The following is a 20,498-nucleotide window of genomic DNA, read 5'->3' on the forward strand; positions in this document are numbered from 1 at the left end:
GAAGCAAGTTATCCTTCCATGACCTAAAGGAAAAACACTAACATCTGAGACACAAAGCTTTCAACAACAGTGTTAACTCACGGCTGTCAATGTCACTCCCAACAATGTAATAAAGAAGTCAAACTGGGTTACAACATTTAATACATCATACAGTGTCATTCTGAAAGGAAATATTCTTAGGCACATTTTGCCACTAATACTTGTTTACGTTTCTTCAGAAAGATTTTCAATTCAGTTCTTGTAATGGATTATTTCTTCATTTTGGTACTGATAGTATTACAGAACTGAATCAGGTGAATTGAATGGTCTCTTTTCACTCCATTAAATTCTTTAATCTGACTGCCTGACAGGCAGTTGATGGGCTAATAGTGTTAGCCATTGTGCTACAAACAACCTTTTGTGTGGAGTATTTAATAAAGTAGAATGTGGTTGCATTTTCCTGCAAAATAACGTCAAAACAACATATTAGGATTTGTCACCTTTAATAAGAGCCTGAAGAAGTATTGGATCATCTCAAAGTTATTTCCTGGCCCAAATAACATTAAATACATATCTTTCCAAATATGTCCTTGACCTAATGTTATTCAGATGTAATTAGATAAGCACCATTGAATTGTCTGTAAAATATAATTAAAACTGTTCTATTTCAGGCCTGTCTGAGCCAACAACATTTGGGACGTTCTCAGGAAAAGATGTTCCATCACAGATTGCCTCAAATGGACACATCATGAGACTGGAGTTCCAGTCTGATCATTCTAATACTGGAAAAGGCTTCAATATCAGCTACACAAGTATGTGCTACCTACATATTTACTTTTCTATCTTTTAGCTCTGTCTATCCGAAAGTCCCTTTCTCTGCATGCTAATCAAACCAGAAATGCTTCATAAATGGTTTAAAAACTGTTGATATGACCTTTATTAGTGTGCCTGATTTGTTTTTTATTGGTGTATATTTTCCTTACTCCTCCAAAATAGCTACAATGGAGTTCTGATAGCAGAAAAATGTTCAACAATCTTGAAATAACAGCAGTGAAAATGAACAGCAGATTTTTGAGGTCAGCTCCTTAGCATGGAAGAGAAAGGGCCTCTTTGCCTGATACAGCCGATTGCAAAAGTGTATGATCAAACACAAACATTTAAAAAATATGTTTGTCTACAATGCAAATGCAGCTGCATTGTAAAGTTTTTAAAATGTTTTTAATAAGGGGAAGTGGTTCTCTCTTTCCTTGAAGCACTAACCATCCCTCTCTTGCTGTGTTATTGCTATTCTGCTTGACTGATTTGTATGACTTACTCATGCTTTACTTCGTTAAACCTGTTTCTTCGTCAGCTTTGAACCTGACGACTGCAGCCTGTATATTTATTTGCTCTAAGCTGAACTAGTTCTGGATGACTGACTCTGATTCATTCTCTGTGTGATTTCCCACTCTGCTTCCCAAATGACCTTATCTCTGACTCTACCTTAAGAGGTGACATTTGCCAAATGAAAAAACAAAATTACCTTTTGCCTCTTTAGCACCACACGATATTTATTAAAAAGTCATATCTCATCTCATATCTAAAGTTTAGGTTCATTGATCACATAGCATTAATATTTATGCCATTGTAATGGCATCAATGCTATATTTGGATTAGTTGTGTTCAAAAAGTATTATCACTACTGCACTGTTAAAATCATAATCTCTACCTAGTTAAAAAAATGTCCGGATCCTATAATTTGCATCTACAAATAATTATGGATTTCTTTCTATAGCAAATAATGAGTTTCCTCAACAACACTATGACATGTAGCAATACAGTTCTATGAACAGTTTTGATTCTGCTTCAATACATCACATTGTTTGGGATGGACTGTGATAGCCACAGCCCAGCTAAAGCACAGTACATTGCTAACCTGGTCTAGGCATGTACTGAAATGATGATAACCATTGGTGCAAAATGCCACCAAAACTCACTTGGAACCAAGATAGAAGACATTGTACATGACGGAAAAAGCCTCACTGCACCAAATCAAAAAGCAAAGCTACAGATTGTAGACTACAATGCTCTTGCTGCAAGACAGAGTTCTTTGAATATAAATGTTCAAAATATTGCTGTCAAAGTTAGAGGTCATCTTTCTATTTCTCTTTATCTCGGTCCCAACTCTATTATTCTGATTTTGCCCCTTATTTTCTAATCCATCATGTTGATCTCTCGCTCTGAAAGACACACTTTTTCTCAGGCTTATTTTTTGCTTTGTCATTTACAGACAACCTTGTCTCACACTTTCTTTATCTGAAACACTCACAGCACACTCTCTCCTCTCTTCTCTGAATATTGTCATTTTCTGAGTTTTGTCATGTATATACAGTACATAAACTGTACATATATATATTTGTCCCTCCCAATCTTTTCCGCCACTTCTTATCTGGTGTGATACACACCAGATAAGTGCTATAAGTGCTTGCTGTCTATGCCTTTGGCCTTCGTGTGCAGTATGTGTGTGCTCTACAAGTGTGTTTGAACACATGCAAACATGTTTGTATCCATATGCCGGCAAATGTTATATTATATGCACATATTCATTGTGTCTCTGTATGTGCCCTTTCCTCTCTTGCTCTCATTTTTTTCTCTATCCTTCTCTTTCTCTCTCTGCTCTCATTTCCTCTCCATCAGTAGCTAATCAACCTGAGACATGTCCAATCACTGGGCGTGTGCTCTGGGAGGGATCAGGTTAATCTCTGGAATGGCGATGATATAAGCTAAACATGACAGGGTTGAATCCACGTGAAGATAATTCCATTCTCATATTTCCATATCAGTGGATATGTCACATTTACTGACAGTGACACAGCAGTGGTTTCAAACTTTTTTTCTCTGGTAGAACCAATTTTCTGGTATTGAAATACATACAAAACCAGGGAACGTTCAAATAATCAAAACACACATGTATTCTGATCCACTCTAACTATTCAAATCTAGACAGGCGTGTCATGTTTCTGATTGTTTTCTGTCACATTTTCTCTTTGCTTATCCAGTTCCAAAGGAATTTGTCTTTGTTTCTTTGTCTATTGGCTCATATTCTAAGTATAATTTACTCATCATTGTCTCTGTAGCATTTGGCCAGAATGAATGTCACGACCCTGGAGTTCCTGTCAATGGTCAAAGGTATGGTGACCAGTTTCAGCTCGGCAGCTCTGTGGCTTTTCGCTGTGATCAAGGATTCATAAGGACACAGGTAAAAATCGAATATACTATAGTAGTCACTTATTCACTGTTTTCACTTATTCACACAAATTAAATAACAATACTTATTAGAAGTAGTCATGCCTCCCAAAGGGTATTGAAATCCTTGAACGTTTGTGAATTTGAGGGAAAAACGTCAAGGAACGTTTTTGAAAATAGACTTCAGAAGACATTGGTCATTGAAAGCATTTGAATTTATATATATAATAGAAAATAGAAAGTTACGTTTTTTACTCAATGTGTCTGCCGGTGTGTCTTTACTAGTTGTGTCAATGTTTCATGGGCCAGCCTACTTGTTCTCATTATGAAAATTGTCAGTGTTTTAACAGTAATTAACCTTGATCTGTCTCTCAAACTATGCCTTTTGGGCTCTTGAATTTGAGTAAATTGGGCCTTGAAAAGTAATTCAATTTGATGTTCTGGTACTCGATGTTAAGAGCAATAATATAGCAGCAAATAAATATTTGTTATGTAAAGATATAGTGGAGTAATGGTGTCCTGAGCAGAGAATGAAGTCACTCTCCCTCTGTGTGTTGTAATCCGAGTTTCTCTGTTGTTTGTTTTTGCCTGCGTATACATGTTTGTGTATATGGCTGTGAGGTAAAGAGCTGTGTGGAACCAATCTTGGCCCACTTTCTTCAGTATTTCAAGTACAGCTTTAAGAAGGTTTTGGAACCTTGCTAACATTATTAGCATATTGCATAGCGGTATTGCTACTGTAAAAGTAGTTGAAGTAGTAAAATACTACTTACTGTGTTGTCTCTGTTTGTAAAAAACTGAAAAAATAAATTCTCAAATAAGTATTTTTCTTTAATATCCGCTATTGATATCCCTTTTCCAGGGGTCTGATCAGGTCACTTGCATCATCCAGGATGGAAATGTTGTTTGGTCTGCGGCTGTACCACGCTGTGAAGGTAAACACACATACAAGCTGTTAACAGTGTGTATGAGCAATGGGTAATCATTTAAAATGCGCGACTTACCAGAATATAAGGTGACAAAGCAGCTAAAGTGTGCTTATACACATGTGTACAAATTGTATACATTTCCTCTTCTAATTGCTTTAGCCTCAAGCCTCCCCGCACTTATTCTAGATTTTTTCACACATCTTTCTCAGTCAACAATAATTTTAAATGAGATCCACACAGGTATTGCTGAAACTAATTCAGGGAGAGGCATTCATTATATGCAGACTCCAGTACATGGAGATGTATCCTTAGTCTGCAGATTAGATAATATGCAGACGTAATAATGAAGGAACAGTGAATGTGCCATTATTTCAACACTTTTTAAAGGCAAATGTTATTCACTGGCCTGTGAGTATTTGTATATCTTCTTTTCTATCCCCTCCATCTTGATTGTATTGTCTAAATGACATTATAAAATGTTGGCTGTTGTTAATATATGGGATGGAGAAGACAGTCCAATTGAATAGTATTGTCACCTTATTAAATCTAGAATATGGGAAAATGTTATCCCTCCTGTTGGACAGGGAAGGATAATTATGTTTTAATTTCTAGAATGACTTTCTCTTGTACATTCCATCCACGATTACCACAGCTTCAGTATGCACAGAATGGGTCAAAGAAAAGTAATTTTCTTTAGCTTGCTGAAAGTCTGGAGTTATGAGAGTAGTCAAAAGGGCAAATGTATCAGCTACTTGAGAACAGAAGAAGTAGAATTAGTAAGAATGATAATGTTATAATAAAGACACATGTTGTCCATTGATTGACTCATTTATTGATTATTGTACATATATTTTTTTCATTACCCAATTAATATAGCAATTCATTCATTCATTCAATATTTCAAAACTGTATTCAATCATCTTCTCTTAAAAACAAATACATTTGTCAAAGCAACTCTTTCCCTGAAATGGAGAGTATTTTCCCTCAAGTACTTGGCTTAAAACTTGTGAAATGGTTTTGACATGGAATTATTTCATCATTGGAACTGTGAAATAATGTATTCTTTTGCTGTATATATGATTTACAGACTTTTTACAAACAAAAAAAAATAACCACATGTAACAACAAGGTGTATAATAAGTTTAAGCCATTTCTTCACCCATGCATAGCCGTTAAAGTAAAAGATTAATGTAAAACTGCCAAACACCAATGTTAGATGATGCATGGTGTAATGTTACGTTATTGTAACACCAGCAGTGCAGAAATTATTTTTAATATGGGGGTGATGATGAAACGTAGAAGATCAATGTTAAGTCACTATTACTAACAGAAACATGTTTCAAGCTGTTTAATGACTACACGTATACTGTATACTGTATATGTGTGTATATATATATATACAGGCTGCATTCATTTCTCTGTGGATTGAGTGTTTTTTTTTTTTGGGGGGGGCGATTTCTTTTTTACTCTTTTTCCTTTATTATCGCACAGCTGAAGAGTGACAAGAGAGGGGGGGGTGGGGGCATGCAGCAAAGGGCCACAGGTCGGACAGAAATCTGACTTTTTATGATATGAGCCCCTTTATGTGAGTGCTAGACAAACATCTTTACAGTTACAAAGTGATAAAGTATTTTTTATTGATATGGACTCTAAACTTAACTGAGGGTAATTCTTGCATTTTAATATGGCATTATTGCGATTTTTGGACTGTAAAAGCTATCAATTAGTGTCAAGATGTGCCAGCTATGCACAGTTCCCTGAGTTGCGGTGAAATGAGCAGCCGTTTTCTGGCATCATTTGACACATAAATATACTTGATTTGCCCGATAAATTATTTTTAATTAATAATTATCTTTTTCAAATACGAGCACCTCAAATGTGTTTACTGTATCACAAGATACAGCACAGCGTATCTTCTCAAAGTAAATTATAATGTATTAACTCTATAAATTTAGAAAGGATTAGAGAGCTAAAGGAAAGACGATGAATCTGCTAACTTGATGAGCGTTGTGCTCATGCCTGACACAGTTACAAGAAAACATGATTAATTTCTCTCTCTCCGGGTTGGTTTAATTCCCTGTAGCTCCATGTGGAGGCCATCTTACATCTCCCACTGGTGTTCTGCTTTCTCCTGGTTGGCCCTCCTTTTATAAAGATTCTCTGAACTGCCAGTGGGTGATTGAAGCACAGCCAGACCATGCTGTGAAGATACAGTTTGAAAGGTAAGTGATTTGTTTATGGAGGTATTAAGAGGTTTGTTTAAGTTTGCTCATTAGTTACATAGGAAATTAGTCAGATTGTTGTGAGTTGGATAACATACAGTAGTCATTAAGTATGTCATTATCTCCACTTCTGCTTTGTCAGCTGGTACATTATTCAGTTAGTCAGTCTATTAGTTGGTCAGTCTTTCAGAGGCATAGGCGTATATATATAGTAAGATGTAAATTTAGTTGGTGAGTTACTGCTGCGGTACATAATTAATGCTGACTTTTTGCACATTCTTTTTGGAAACAGGCCACAAACAGATGCAGTGTAGCCTGAAATTGCTAAAGCTGAAATTTGTTTTTTAGGAAGGGACGTAAAGGTATAGTTTAATTTGTGTAGGATTCAGCATTTGCATTGCAAGAAAATGTCTAGTGCAGAGGCTAGTTGCTTGTTCAGATGGCTGGTTAGTTATTCAGATGCTGTCTGTGATTGTTATGTGTCAGTGATTCCAAACTCCAAAAAACACAGTACTACCACTGCAGCCTTGAAGGTTGTAAATGACATAACTGAAGCCTTGAATAATAGACAGTGTTGTCTCTCTCTTTCCATAGCCTTTATAAGGCCTTTGATACAGTGGACCATGACATTTTGACTGAACGTCTTACAGCAGCTGGGTTTTCTTTACATGCAGTCGGATGGTTTGCTAACTATCTAAAAGACAGAAGCCAGGCTGTTCAGTTAGAAGGTGTCTCTTCTGAGGTTCAATTTGTCCACAAGGGGGTGCCTCAAGGCTCAGTACTAGGCCCTTTGCTATTTATTTTGTATATAAATAATATTGAAATCAATATTCCAAATGCAGCCTTTAATTTTTATGCTAATGACACAGTCATATATTGCTTTGCACCCACACCTGCAGAAGTGTGTGCATACATGCAGAATGCATTTAATAGAGTCCAAGAACAGCAAATATTGCAACTTGTTCTAAATGCAAATAAAACAAAACTTATGTTTTTCACTAATTCTAAATCAGCAAGGGCAAGTCAGTCCGTCATTGTCACCAGTAATGGTCAACAAATTGAACTTGTATCTACTTTTAAATATCTGGGGTTCTTAATTGATGACCACTTGTCTTTTAAAGCACATATACAGTACACTGTAAAGAAGCTGAAGCTTTTACTTGGATTTTATTTTAGAAATAAGTCTTGCTTTTCCTTTAGGGTGAAACAGAAACTAGTGGAGTCATCCTTTCTTCCGATTATTGATTACGGTGATGTGTTATATATGAATGCCTCCGTTCAATGCCTCCACATGCTGGATAGTGTGTATCATGGTGCTCTTAGGTTCACTACAAACTGTGGAGCTCTAACTCATCATTGTGTCTTATACAGTAAAGTAAATTGGCCATCGTTATATGTGCGCAGGCTCGGCCATTGGTAGATGCTGATTTACAAGGCTATTCTTGAGATGATTCCATCTTATTTATCTTCCCTTCTAATCTTAACTAACAGGGCCTACAGTTTCCGCTCTCAGGATTTTTATCTTTTGCTGTTCCTAAGGTGAGAACAGAAATGGGGAAGAAAGCGCTTAGATTTTCTGCTCCAAGTACATGGAACATTTTGCAGTCAGAGCTCAAAATCCAAAGTCTGGTATCTCTGAATGTATTCAAGTCCAAGATAAATTCCATTACATCTAGGCTTCAGGAGTGCAAATGTTTCATTTGAGTGCAAATGTTTAAATTAATCTTGTAAATTCTTTTAACTAATTTTTGGAAAATTCAATTGTTATTGTATTCTAATTGTTTGTTTCTTCTTTTTTTGCCTTTGATTAATGTGTCCTTGTGGACATTGTGTTGATATATATATATATATATATATATATATATATATATATATATATATATGCGTTCATGTGATGTCCTTTTTCTAAATCAGTTACTACTGTATTTTATGGTTGAAATTATAACTGGCAGCACTCGTAGTCTCAAGAACCAACTGGTTCTCTGTGCCCTGCAGACACAACTGTTGGTCCTTGCTAAGTCTGTGGACAGTCAAGACAATTTCTCAGATGACAGGTACTACAGATAGAGATCAATGTCGAGGGATATAAGTAAATCAGTTGTTCAGCTAGTTTGTTACACGAGGTAGTTATGTGCTCAGTTATTTAAATTGGAAGGTAGAATGTAAGTCAATCTCCTTCGAGTTATCATAGTTTATTGACACTGTTCAATGTTCTGTGCTTGCAATGACTCTAATGAAATGAACATTGCTGCTCAGTCCTCTTCCAGCGTAATCACATTGTTTATTAACATTGTTAGGTGGATTACATTAGCTGATGTTTTAAGGTAGCCTTCACACAGATTATGTATGTCAGTCATATATATGTTATATTTGTGTATGTCTGGTTATTGTGCATCCTTGTCATTTTTTGCCTGTGTGTCTGTCTAGGTTCCAGACTGAGGTCAACTATGACACACTGGAAATCAGGGACGGCCCCTCAGTCTCCTCTCCCCTCGTCGGTGAATACCACGGCACCCAAGCACCTCATTTCCTGATTTCCACGTCAAACGTCCTGTTCTTGTTGTTCACGACAGACAACAGTCGCTCTGCAGCAGGCTTCAGCATCAGATATGAAAGTAAGGCTGATTGACTGATAGAAATGTTTGGCAGACACACAATGAATTGCTTGCAGCTACTCATATGCAAGGACAATGTTTTGTTCGATGTTTGCTGAGTGCAAACCAGCTTAAAAATTACCCACCCACACACACATGCACGCATGCACAATCACACACACACACACACACACACACACACGCACACACACACACACTTCTACAGCGGTGACTCTGTGGTATTTGTGCTTGTGTGATGTGATTCTCAGGTGTGAAAATGGAGTTAGACTCTTGTCTTGATCCTGGTATACCAGTCAATGGTCGTCGCCATGGAACCATCTTTTCTATTGGTTCCCGTGTCTCGTTTACATGTGATCAAGGATACACACTGAGTGATCAGGGGCCAATTGTTTGCGAGCAGAATCATCAGTGGAGTCACGCTCTTCCCAGTTGTGACGGTGAGAATTTTTTCTTTCATGTTTGCCCTCATAATGAAGATCTATAGTGGGCTGAAATAATTTATACCCTTTTCCAGAAACAATTTAAGAGTAAGAATTATGTGATAATATGAGTAATAGTCACTTGCTGGAAAAAGTAGTTGGGAATTTCTGACAAACAGGCATAGCAGGTCATTGTGGTGGTCACCTTGACCGTTTCCTCAGAGGACAAAGCCCGGAGTTTACTTAAAACTAAAAAATGCTCACAAGAGGTTTGTAAATGCACTGAATAAATCCCAAGCTTTTTAATTTCTGCATTTAAGCACTGTACCTTAGAAAAAGTATTGTTGTGGTTATTTGGAGCCTCTACAATTTTTTTTATCAACTGATTTTATTAATACTGTATGAGTGTGTTATATGAAATGAATCCAGCACTGCAGAAAACAATCACATTGCATAACCCATTGGAAAACCGTGAAGCATAAATAAGCATTTCAGTTTGTGGAACAAAGGCTACATTAAATTACCTCTTTTTTTCCAGATCATCCATCCCTCCATTATATATACTGTAGCTGTTTATCCATGCAGAGGGATAGGATGGTGGGATTTTTGCCAGCAGACACTGAGTCACTGGACAGGTCTCCAGTCTATCACAGGAGTACCACATAGGCAGACAACCATTCACACTCCCACCTACGGGCAATTTTATTGCATGTCATGTGAGCGTAGTGGAAAAGTATGAAACTCAACAAAAGGCACCCAGCATGTCTGAAGCCTTGCTGTAAGCCGATAGAACTAACCATTGCACCACTGCCCCGTTCTTTTTTTTTGAAAAAAAGAAAATTGGAACAAATCAGAAAATGAATTGCTACAGCTCTAGCAAATGTATCATTTTTAATCACATTTAAAATAATTTGTAAATAACCTTCTGACTTGTTCTAACTGATTTGCTGATAGTGACTAAGATAATAAAATGCTAGATAGCTGTCACTTTGAACTCACATTAAAGTCATCTGTGACACTGAACTGGAACTCCAAAACAAACCACTTCATGTGGTAGTCAGACAGGCTTATGTTTGGAAATAAGGCAGGCAAGATCTGGCAAGAGTGACCAGTCCTGCAGCTGCGTCACACTCACATGCAAGGGGCCCTAGGCTTTACAACAGTAAACGATTATTCACAATTCCCTTTTGCAAGCCAACATCTCTGTGTATGTTGTGTGTGAGATAAGTTTAAGGTTAGTTAGTTTGTTTATAGACTTAAATATTACAATACAAACATAGCAAAACACTTTACATGATCAAATAAAAACATACGATCCAGGCAATATTCCATATAACATTACTAAACAACAAGCCTGTGAAATTTCTCATTTGTCCAGGTCATCGTTATCCCCAAAGCCATTTCAGTCAAAAGCAACTGGACTTGGTTATTTGTCTAGGAAGACGTTTCACCTCTCATCCAAGAGGCTTCATCAGTTATGTACCAGGCTGGGTCAGATGTGTACATGAACTGATGAAGCCTCTTGGATGAGAGGTGAAACGTCTTCCTAGACAAATAACCAAGTCCAGTTGCTTTTCTGCCGATTGAAAGGAATCCATTTTGAAAGCCATAGTAAGGATGTCTCAACTTTGGAGTGAGTTCATACCAAGGCAATCCATCTCACAGTATCAGTCATATAACATAATCAGTTTTAAACTGCTACTGTGCCATTTTCAATTTTCACCCAAGCATGCCATCTCACCAGACAGCTGTTACATTATATGACACACTTTACAGAATAGCACCTTTTCTTAAACAGTATGAAAGCCTTGATTACAATTTGATTTATCACTATTTACTTTCTTGGACGAGCGTGGTACTAGAATTATTTTTTTTGTTGATTATTTGGATAACTATTGTCTTAACTCTTTTCCTACCTATTGGTAATTTTGTGTGTCTAGTTCACCCCATTTCCATGTTTTGAAGCTTTGAGAGCAACCCAGAGCAAACTCACACAAACACAGAGAAGTCCATTGAAAAAAGGACTTGGACATCAATTTATAGGAGAAAGGAAGTCATCTTTAAAATTCCCCACAGCCATTCTCAAAGCAACTCGTACACACACGGACACATTAACAACAATGATCCTATTTACAGTACTGTCTCAGAGGCCCTGTTAACATTTAATCAGGAAGAGACAATTTTCTTCAATACCGACTGCAGCCACCAGAAATGCATTATTTTGACAATATTGTGTCTAAAAGTAAAAATAAAATGACATGCAGTCCTCCCGCTGGCGTGCAGAGACCATTCCCTTTCAGTAATGCCACAGTGTCTGCTAGACCCAAACCACTCGTCTTATTCCTGCAGGTCAGCTAAATCTCCAAACAGATAATACAGAACACTGGCTGCTCTTTTATGTGTCAGGGAGAATATTGAAGGGGCACTGTGACATTTTAGAACTTGCAGTTGGTGCCAAGACAACAACTAGTGACCCAAGTCACAGCATCCCTTTTAGTAAAAAATGCCATGGTATCATTTAAGAGGGAGACAATTAAAGATAGAGAAAAACATGGTGGCAAGACGGAGGATGGAGGATGTAGCTGAAGTCTGGTATGCTCTTTCTTTATGTACCTCTCCTCTGTCTGCCTTCTGTCTATCTTTCTGTATCTGCTTTTCTATCAGCGTTTCATGCTTCTGCTCTCAACATCGAAGGCCGCCACACTTTGATTTGCCTCTCAAATCTTTGTTAGAGCCATGAATAGTCTTTCTTTCTGTCTTATTATTTTCCTTTTCTCACATTTTTATGCAGTTCACACTTTCTTACACATACATTAACAATCTGCCTATATCTTCTCACACACAGATTATCCACACTCTGATGTGTGCTCTCTCACACACAATAGATACAGTACAGTATACACGCACACTGATGTGCACGCATGCTTCCCTCAAAAAGGGTCATTTAGTCAGACAGTGTCCTAGTTTTAGCTAAATCCTGATGGGAGTGTGAAAAAAACGGTTTCCACAACACACATAAGAGTGCTATTCAGAGAGGGAGAGAGACAGAGAGAGAGAGAGAGAGAGAGAGAGAGAGAGAGAGAGAGAGAGAGAGGGAGAGATAGAGAGGGAGAGATAGAGAGATAGATAAAGAGAGAGAGAGAGAGAGAGAGAGAGAGAGAGAGAGAGTGAGAGAGAGAGAGAGAGAGAGAGAGAGAGGGCGGCTCCAATCACAGCTACTCAACTCAACTTAACTCCAGCTCTGTTGAAAGATGATATGGTATGAGACGGAAGGAGAGACATTGATAGACAGAGATGGGGGTGGAAAGGCAGAGACACAGCAGCCCTCCACAAACACACTGGAATAGCTGTAGTGTGAAGACATACGAAGGCTTTGACGTCTGTCTTCATAAAGTCAAAACAATACAATTTACCCAAATCACCAAATGAATCATCACACTGTAGATTTAAGAAGCGGAAAGGGACTTTTTTTTTAAATGGACGGACTTCACAACAGTAAAGAAAACAAAACAGTTTCATCTCTGATTCAGTTTATAGTCTGGGATGTGTTTGTTTCATAGGCAAGAAAACACTTATTTTGTATTTCCTTTCCAGTCAAGCACCTTGAAGCACTTAAATTGAATTAAATGTAACTGAATGGAGCTGAATTGTATAGAAATGGATGGAGGCACAGTGAGAGAGAGAAAAAAAAAGAGTCAACATATTATCTAAGTTCAACAGTCTGTAATGCTTCGCAAGCCCTCTTTTACTCTCCATTACATTAACTACAGTATTTTCCATTCTGCTCTATCCCAAATGAGTTTGTCCTGTTCCATATCAGTGGTCTGGCGCTGTGTGGAAGCTAGGTGTCTGGTACCGCACACGTCTATCCCTCACTCTTTTACGACAAACCTCTCTCTCTTTGTCTGTCAAAGGCATTCTCTCTGCTCTGTTTCTTTTTGCTTCTATATTAAGTGCCCCTCTGAGCTTCGTCCTTTGGAGACATCAGCATCAAGCATGTTATATATTGCATCTTGCGGACACGGAAATCAGCATTATGTTCTTTAGTTACAAATTTGATTATTTGATGATATCTTGAACTGGACACAGCATTGTCAGCTATTCATTATTTGAAAATGCTATCTGATAGCTATGTTAATTCTACGCAACCAAAATTTCGGTGAGTTTTGGAAAGGATTTGTGTCATTGTTTAAGGCAGGTACAATTTACATTTTTTTTAATAATAACGGTTTATTAAATAACAATGTAGAAGGGGTTACTTATAGATTATTTCACAGTTATAAGCATAACGATTCTAAATATGTCCCAGTTTATTCCCTGATGCAGTGTATATGAATGACATCAGGACGTTAACATGGCCCCACTCTGTTGCCTAGCTTTTGAATTCCATTTAAAACGTCTATAGTGATGAACTTACAGTAAATTAGCACCTGAATCTGATGCTCCCTTTGACTTTACAGGTTTTTTATAGAGACCTTCAGCTCATTGTATAGCTGTCTGTCTGCAACTTATTTTTTTGGTTCACCTTCACCTCATACATGGCATCATTCAGCCATAGCTGGCAGCTGTTTTCAGTGAAAAAGCTCCAAAACCTGCTATACACAACCTTATTAGCTACAAACGCCAGACACATTTAGCAACTAGCCGGTGAACATAGTGTAGCATTTAGCAGCTTACTTATGTAAAAGTTTATTAAGGTGATGATATATCATTGTTATGTTCACAACTTGTTTCTGGTGCCCTCAAGTGGCCCAAGAAATCAGTTATTGCAGATTTGTCTTTTCAGCACTTACAAACATCAAATAAGCCATCGAGATAGTTTTTTTTTGTGTAACAACTATTAACATGGCTGAAACTAATACTGCTCAAAATAACACAAAACCTCTGCAGTAGCATGATAAATGATAAAAAAATGAATAAAAAAAGGACATTTAGACAAAGGAAAGCTGCCATTATGCGGTGACCTATGCAGTGTCTTTTTTCCGAAATTGTTGTTTATTGGCTCAATAAAAAATGTTTGTTTTCAGTGGTAGACATCTTGTCACATTTTGCTTAACCTTTATTTTCTTGTCCTTTTCTTTTCCACCCTTTTCTATGTGTCCCCTTCTCTCTATAGCCCTTTGTGGAGGTTATGTGTATGGTAAGACAGGGACAATTCTGTCTCCTGGCTTCCCTGACTTCTACCCCAATTCTCTTAACTGCACCTGGACTATAGAGGTGTCTCATGGGAAAGGTAACACATACACAGACATAATAGTTAGTTAGATGATAGTTACTTCCATTGCTTTTTAATAGATATATATTCTTCAAATTTTAATAAATATGTCTATTAAATTTGCCCATTTTTGAAGATTGCTGATGTGTTTCTGCTTTGGTGTCATTTTCGCATCTGCAACTACCTCTGTGTATCTTGCCATCCATCCATTCATCCACGGATTTCCAGGAGTCCATCTGGTTTTTCACACTTTCCATCTGGAGGAGAACCATGACTACCTTTCCATTACTGAGGACAGCAATTTCTTGGTTCCAGTAGCTCGACTCACTGGCTCAGTGCTGCCACCAAGTGTCAAAGCAGGCCTCTATGGGAACTTCAGCGCCCAGCTACGTTTCATATCAGATTTTTCCATGAGCTATGAAGGCTTTAATATCACTTTCTCAGGTAAGTGAGAGGAACATAAACTGATTTTTTTAACATGGATGTAGCTGACAGTAAATCAGTCTAAAATGAAATAGAATAAAATTACCCTGCATTCTTAGCCAGACGTAGGCCTAACTTTTTCAGATCAAGACGGACAGACTTAACAGATATCAGAAAAGATTGTCTTATATAGTTGTATTCAGAGAGCAGTAGCTGATGAATGTTCTAATCATATTCAGAGACATTAGATCAGGGCTGCCCAATCCTGCTCCTGGAGGCCACTGTCCTGCATGTTTTAGGTTTCTCCCTGCTCTTACACACTTGAGTCTAACAATTTTCAAACCTGTGACAAGTTTCAGCTGCTTGATAACAAGCACATCATTAGATTCAGGTGTGTTGGAGCAGAGAGAAAGAGACAGCAATTAGCCCTATTTGGGACCATCCCACCCACCGTGTGGGTGAAAAGCCCATTGAAGCTGCTTTTTAGCTGCGGCAGATAACTATGCTTACAATTACCAACCAGTTAGGCCCTGGCCACACGAGAATGCGTTTTCCAATGACGCACATTTTTAATACCGGTTAGGTCGTTTTCGATAGTCTTCATCCTTTTCTCCTGTAAAAGCAAGAAGTACTGTTTGAAAACAGTTCTGATAAAGCATAACTTCACCTTATGTTGCTTGTCCAGGTTTTTTAATTTTAACACTGCTGAGGCCTGAAGGGCAGAAAAACCCACCTAGACTTTACAGTTGGTAGTGGGTCTTGGCAACATAACTACATGTTAGGATTAGGCAAAATAGACTTAGTACAAATAGCTATTGGCTATTAACACCCAGGGGAAAATAGCATCTGCAAGACCACATTTTAAAAATGCATTTCATTTAGTTCTATTTACCTTATATTTCTTGGCTGACATAATAACTTTCACAGTAAATGTACATTTCGCACCATTTAACGATTTTTATAACAACTCCTAAACAATGTTATCTATGTCTCTGGATGTATAGAATACGACTTAGAGCCATGTGAGGATCCTGGCGTACCGGCCTATAGCAGGAGGGTGGGATTCAGATTTCGAGTTGGCGACTCACTGGCCTTTACTTGTTTCAATGGCTACCGACTTGAGGGAGACAGCAAGATCACTTGTCTGGGAGGAGGCAGAAGAATCTGGAGCAACGTACTACCAAGATGCATAGGTAAGGCAGTAAAGTACACAGACAAATTAACTAACTTATTTCTCAGTGTTATTGTTATTATTTCTACTTCAGATTTAAGATACATACATGTAGTTGTCTATTGTGGGCATTGCCCTGTATAATCATTGACCTTTCCTAATAAAACATTGCTTTCTTTATACAGTATTATATATGTAGTAACAAGACTTTTGAAAGCATTTCTGCCTTCAATATTTATAGCTTTGGAGGGGGTTATCTTCTTTGCAAGTAACTGTTTGCTTGTAAAATATAACTCTCACCATATAAGCTTTGAGGTAAAATATCACAATTTTCCTGGTTGTAATTCGCCAGTATTTTATTGCAGACACAAAGGGTTAGGGTAATTTACTATTATTTGACTGGTTGACAGTTGGCTTTATTTGCCAGGATTTGGCTGTTAGCAGGTTGTAATTCGCTGGTATTTGATGAGTATCAGTGTTTCCTTGGATGCTGCCTGTAATTTATGAGAGTCTGACTGGTGGCTGCTGGTAATTTTCAAACCCCAAAAGAGCAGACTGAAAATGCTATAATAGAGTTATCTGTCAAGAGATCAAGCCTGACTAAGAGGAACAGCAGCTGGCAACGTTCACTGGGTTCATCTCTCCCCATTCCCTTTCTTTCCAAATGTCCCTGTCTTTAGTCTCTTTTTTCTAACTCCCATCCCTCTGTATTTAGACAGTCCTTGGTTATAATTAGGGCATTAACTGCTGTGTGAAGAGTGTTAATACTGTGTCTTTTGTTACTCCCCTTTTCCCTTTTCTAATTTCTCCCTGCATATTTTCAAAAGGCCCATGTCTGTCTTGGTTCATCTGCTTTCTTCTCCTCTTTTCTTCCTCTTCCAGCTCTCTCTTTATCCCTCTCTTCCTACTCTTCACTATCCTGTATTCTCTTACTCCCTCTCTCTCTATAGTGCTGTCCTCACTTACAAAGGATTTTGTGATTGCTGGTAGCACTCTTGAATGCTTCTTATCTCCTACCCTAATCTGCTTTTAAAAACTACAGAACATTTAAGAAAATGTTTTGAATTTGTTCAGATTTGAAGAACACTGCACCCTTTTTTTCTCAGTAAGTTCCATGTTATTCCACACAGGCTTTTCTCTTGTCTCATTACATATATTTCCTATTTCTCACTTCCAAGTAGTGGGGGTTCTCCTTAGTGGAAGTTAAAAGCCTGCTTTTCTTCTCTCCTCATTTACATATGACAAAACTATATTTGCACAAAGTACCACTTATCTAAATTCCTAAACTTTGATAGGCACTGCACCTGCTATATGATTATCTATAACACTCTTTCGAAAGTCTTGTTACTACATATATAATACTGTACAAGCTAATCCAGACTTGCTTTGATATAATGTTTTTAATATTTTCCTTCTTTTTATTCTTTTGCAGTTTATGTTTAATTGCTTTGCTTTTGGATGTGTTTTGCTGTTTGTCACCCTTATGTTTACTGTTCTATTTGAAGCACATTTCAAACAAGTGCTTTAAGCTATGTTATACTGTATGATCGATCATCATAATTTTTGTCATGTATGCTAAGTTGGTTTGTGTTAATATCCGATATGCGGTTTTCCTTAATCTCTCTTATTTGTGTAGAATTGTGAGTACTCTCCTTTCTTTTTTTACACAATAAGCCAACCCAGATATTCTGACTGCTCAAAGATAATTAGGTGGAAATGCTATCACTTTGATCCACACCGTCTCTGCCTCCTTTGCTGTCTTGCTATAGCGGAGTGTGGAACCTCCTCACTAGGACCTGAAGGTGTTCTGCTCTCTCCTAACTTCCCCTCCAACTACGATAACAACCACGAGTGCATCTACCGCATCACTACTGAAAAGGGCAAAGGAATCAGGCTGAAAGCTGAGAGCTTTTCATTGCAAGAGGGAGACTATCTCAAGGTATGTATCCACCCACACACACACACACACACACACACACACACACACACACACAAACACACACACACACAAACACACTCATGCACATCTGACAAGTCAATCAAGTGGTACAAAATCTATGACTCCATAATTCATTTAGAGATTCAGAGACACATAAACACACATGCAGGATTATAGTCATAACTAGCTGTTTACAAGAAGGGGATGAGCAGACTTTACTTCCTGAGGAAGCTGAGATCCTTCAACGTGTGCAGCAAGATGTTGGAGATCTTTTATCGGTCTGTGGTGGCCAGTGTACTTTTCTTTGCTGTGATTTGTTGGGGAAACAGCATTGGAGCCAGCGACACCAACAGACTTAACAAACTGATCAGGAAGGCTGGCTCTGTGATTGGATGCAAACAGGACACTCTGGTGGCTGTGGTGGAGAGGAGGACACTGGGAAAACTGTTATCCATGATGGATAATCCTCTCCACCCTCTCCAACTCACACTGGTCAGACAGCGGAGCACCTTCTCCAGAAGGCTGCTTCAGCTTCGCTGTCGTAGCAAAAAATACAGGAAATCTTTCCTGCCACAATCCATCACTGTATATACTAACTAATAATAACTCTCTCACCTCTGCCTGACAGAGAACTCTGGTCTCTCAACTGTTTTGTTGTATATATTATTATTGTTATAGTATATTTTGCATATTTTGTTGTATGTATTATTATTGTTTTTTGTTTATAGCACACTGTGCACTGTATATATACACTATGTATATATTTGATTCTATTTATGTTATGTACAAGGGTTTATTTGCTGACCCACTACTGCTGTTACAAAATAATTTTCCAGTCTGGGTAATTCTATTCTATTCTATTCTATTCTATAATCAAAAGCTGTCTGTATGCAAAGTTGCATGCTTTGACACATATATGCTTAAACAGATGATTACGTGTTTGGCTTATTTCAAATTATGGTTGAAAAGAAAACAATAATTGAGCCGCGGATGCTGACATAATCATGAACTCAGTAACATAATGTGCTGGAAAAAATGTATTGTTTGTTGTGGTGACCAGACACTTAGACCTAGTATATGATCAGGGAAGTGCTCAGGATTTCAGGATTTGTATTACATGCCCTCTGTTTTTCACAGTAAATAAGTATCCATCTTGGCTTCAAATGACAATATACTGATGTATTTTAATCTAAATTGAATTGTAACACATACATACTATTAACTATTTACTATTTTTGAAGCAGGTATAAACATATAGCAGTATTTGTTAATATTGTCAATAATGTAAGACATACCAGAATGTTCAACCCCGACTCGACTTGTGTGTGTAGTTTCAATTATTGTGTGCCACTTTTTTGTATAAGCAAGGTGTGACCTAGCTGTTAGATGTGTTAAACATTGCTGTAAGAAGCAGTAACATCCCTGCAGGGGTTTAGTACCCATGTTCTCTATTAGTGCTGATGGTGCTCCTGCTGCAGTGGACATCCACGGCTGAATGGATACTTCAGAAACAAAGAGATCCATTCGGCCTCTGTTAACCCTCTAAGGGCGCACTCACACTTTGCCTCGTGCTTTAAGGTACTTAAAGGGGCACGGTACGGATGGACAGTGTGAGTACACCCCTGGAAAACCCCCTACAGTGTATTGATGATGTATTTGAAAGCTTACTTTGGTTTTAATACACTTTATTGATTTGGTTTTTATGACAACAGACACACACATGCACACACACAAACACACACACACACACACACACACACACACACACACACACACACACACACACACACACACACACACACACACACACACACACACACACACACACACAAATAAAACAACAAATTAGAAGAACAAAGGGAAAAAAACACCACACAGTTTTATTGGTTGAAATATGGTAACACTAAGTTAAAAAAAACTAATAAATAGCAAATAAATCTATATTGTTTGATAAATAAATAAAATATGTTTAGTTGAGTTGTTATAAACTTTAATGTGCATATTTGTACATATTTTAATACAAGGAAGGTGTTCCCAAGGCTGATAATTCCTCATAAATCCTCTCTCATTGCCCACTTCAGTGTCAGTTAGGAGCAGCTGTATGAGCTGTTTTGCAGTCCTGACGCTGTCTTAAAGACAGAGTCTAAAACAGTTTCCATTCACAATGTCTCTTAGCTGTATTAGGCCTGAGGCATGGTAAAGCCAGTATGTGGTTAAAGTGTTTTATCAGTATTAGGCCTAGAGCATTGACTGAGCCTGTCTTTGGTTAGATTGTATTAGAGGGGTTCTCTCTGTTTCTATTTCACCGAGGCATAACACCGTTGTACAGGGGGGGAGATGTTTCTAGTTATTTAGGTATTA

General features: G+C 37.8%; 1 protein-coding gene across 1 annotated transcript in view; it reads left to right on the forward strand.

Annotated features, from left to right (window-relative positions):
* The window catches only part of LOC310948137 (CUB and sushi domain-containing protein 1-like), a gene marked incomplete at both ends in the record, with an annotated part of 443,680 nt that overhangs the window by 296,518 nt on the left and 126,664 nt on the right, over nucleotides 1–20,498 (forward strand). The window contains 10 exons of the mRNA XM_083915161.1: nucleotides 651–791; nucleotides 3,096–3,217; nucleotides 4,067–4,139; nucleotides 6,217–6,355; nucleotides 8,783–8,970; nucleotides 9,219–9,407; nucleotides 14,506–14,622; nucleotides 14,833–15,048; nucleotides 16,032–16,220; nucleotides 17,968–18,137. Coding sequence (XP_083771287.1) covers nucleotides 651–791; nucleotides 3,096–3,217; nucleotides 4,067–4,139; nucleotides 6,217–6,355; nucleotides 8,783–8,970; nucleotides 9,219–9,407; nucleotides 14,506–14,622; nucleotides 14,833–15,048; nucleotides 16,032–16,220; nucleotides 17,968–18,137 — 1,544 coding nt within the window. The remainder of the gene's footprint in view (nucleotides 1–650; nucleotides 792–3,095; nucleotides 3,218–4,066; nucleotides 4,140–6,216; nucleotides 6,356–8,782; nucleotides 8,971–9,218; nucleotides 9,408–14,505; nucleotides 14,623–14,832; nucleotides 15,049–16,031; nucleotides 16,221–17,967; nucleotides 18,138–20,498) is intronic.

This window comes from Echiichthys vipera (genome assembly GCF_963691815.1).
Source record: "Echiichthys vipera genome assembly, chromosome: 1".
NCBI classification, from domain to species: Eukaryota; Metazoa; Chordata; class Actinopteri; order Perciformes; family Trachinidae; genus Echiichthys; species Echiichthys vipera.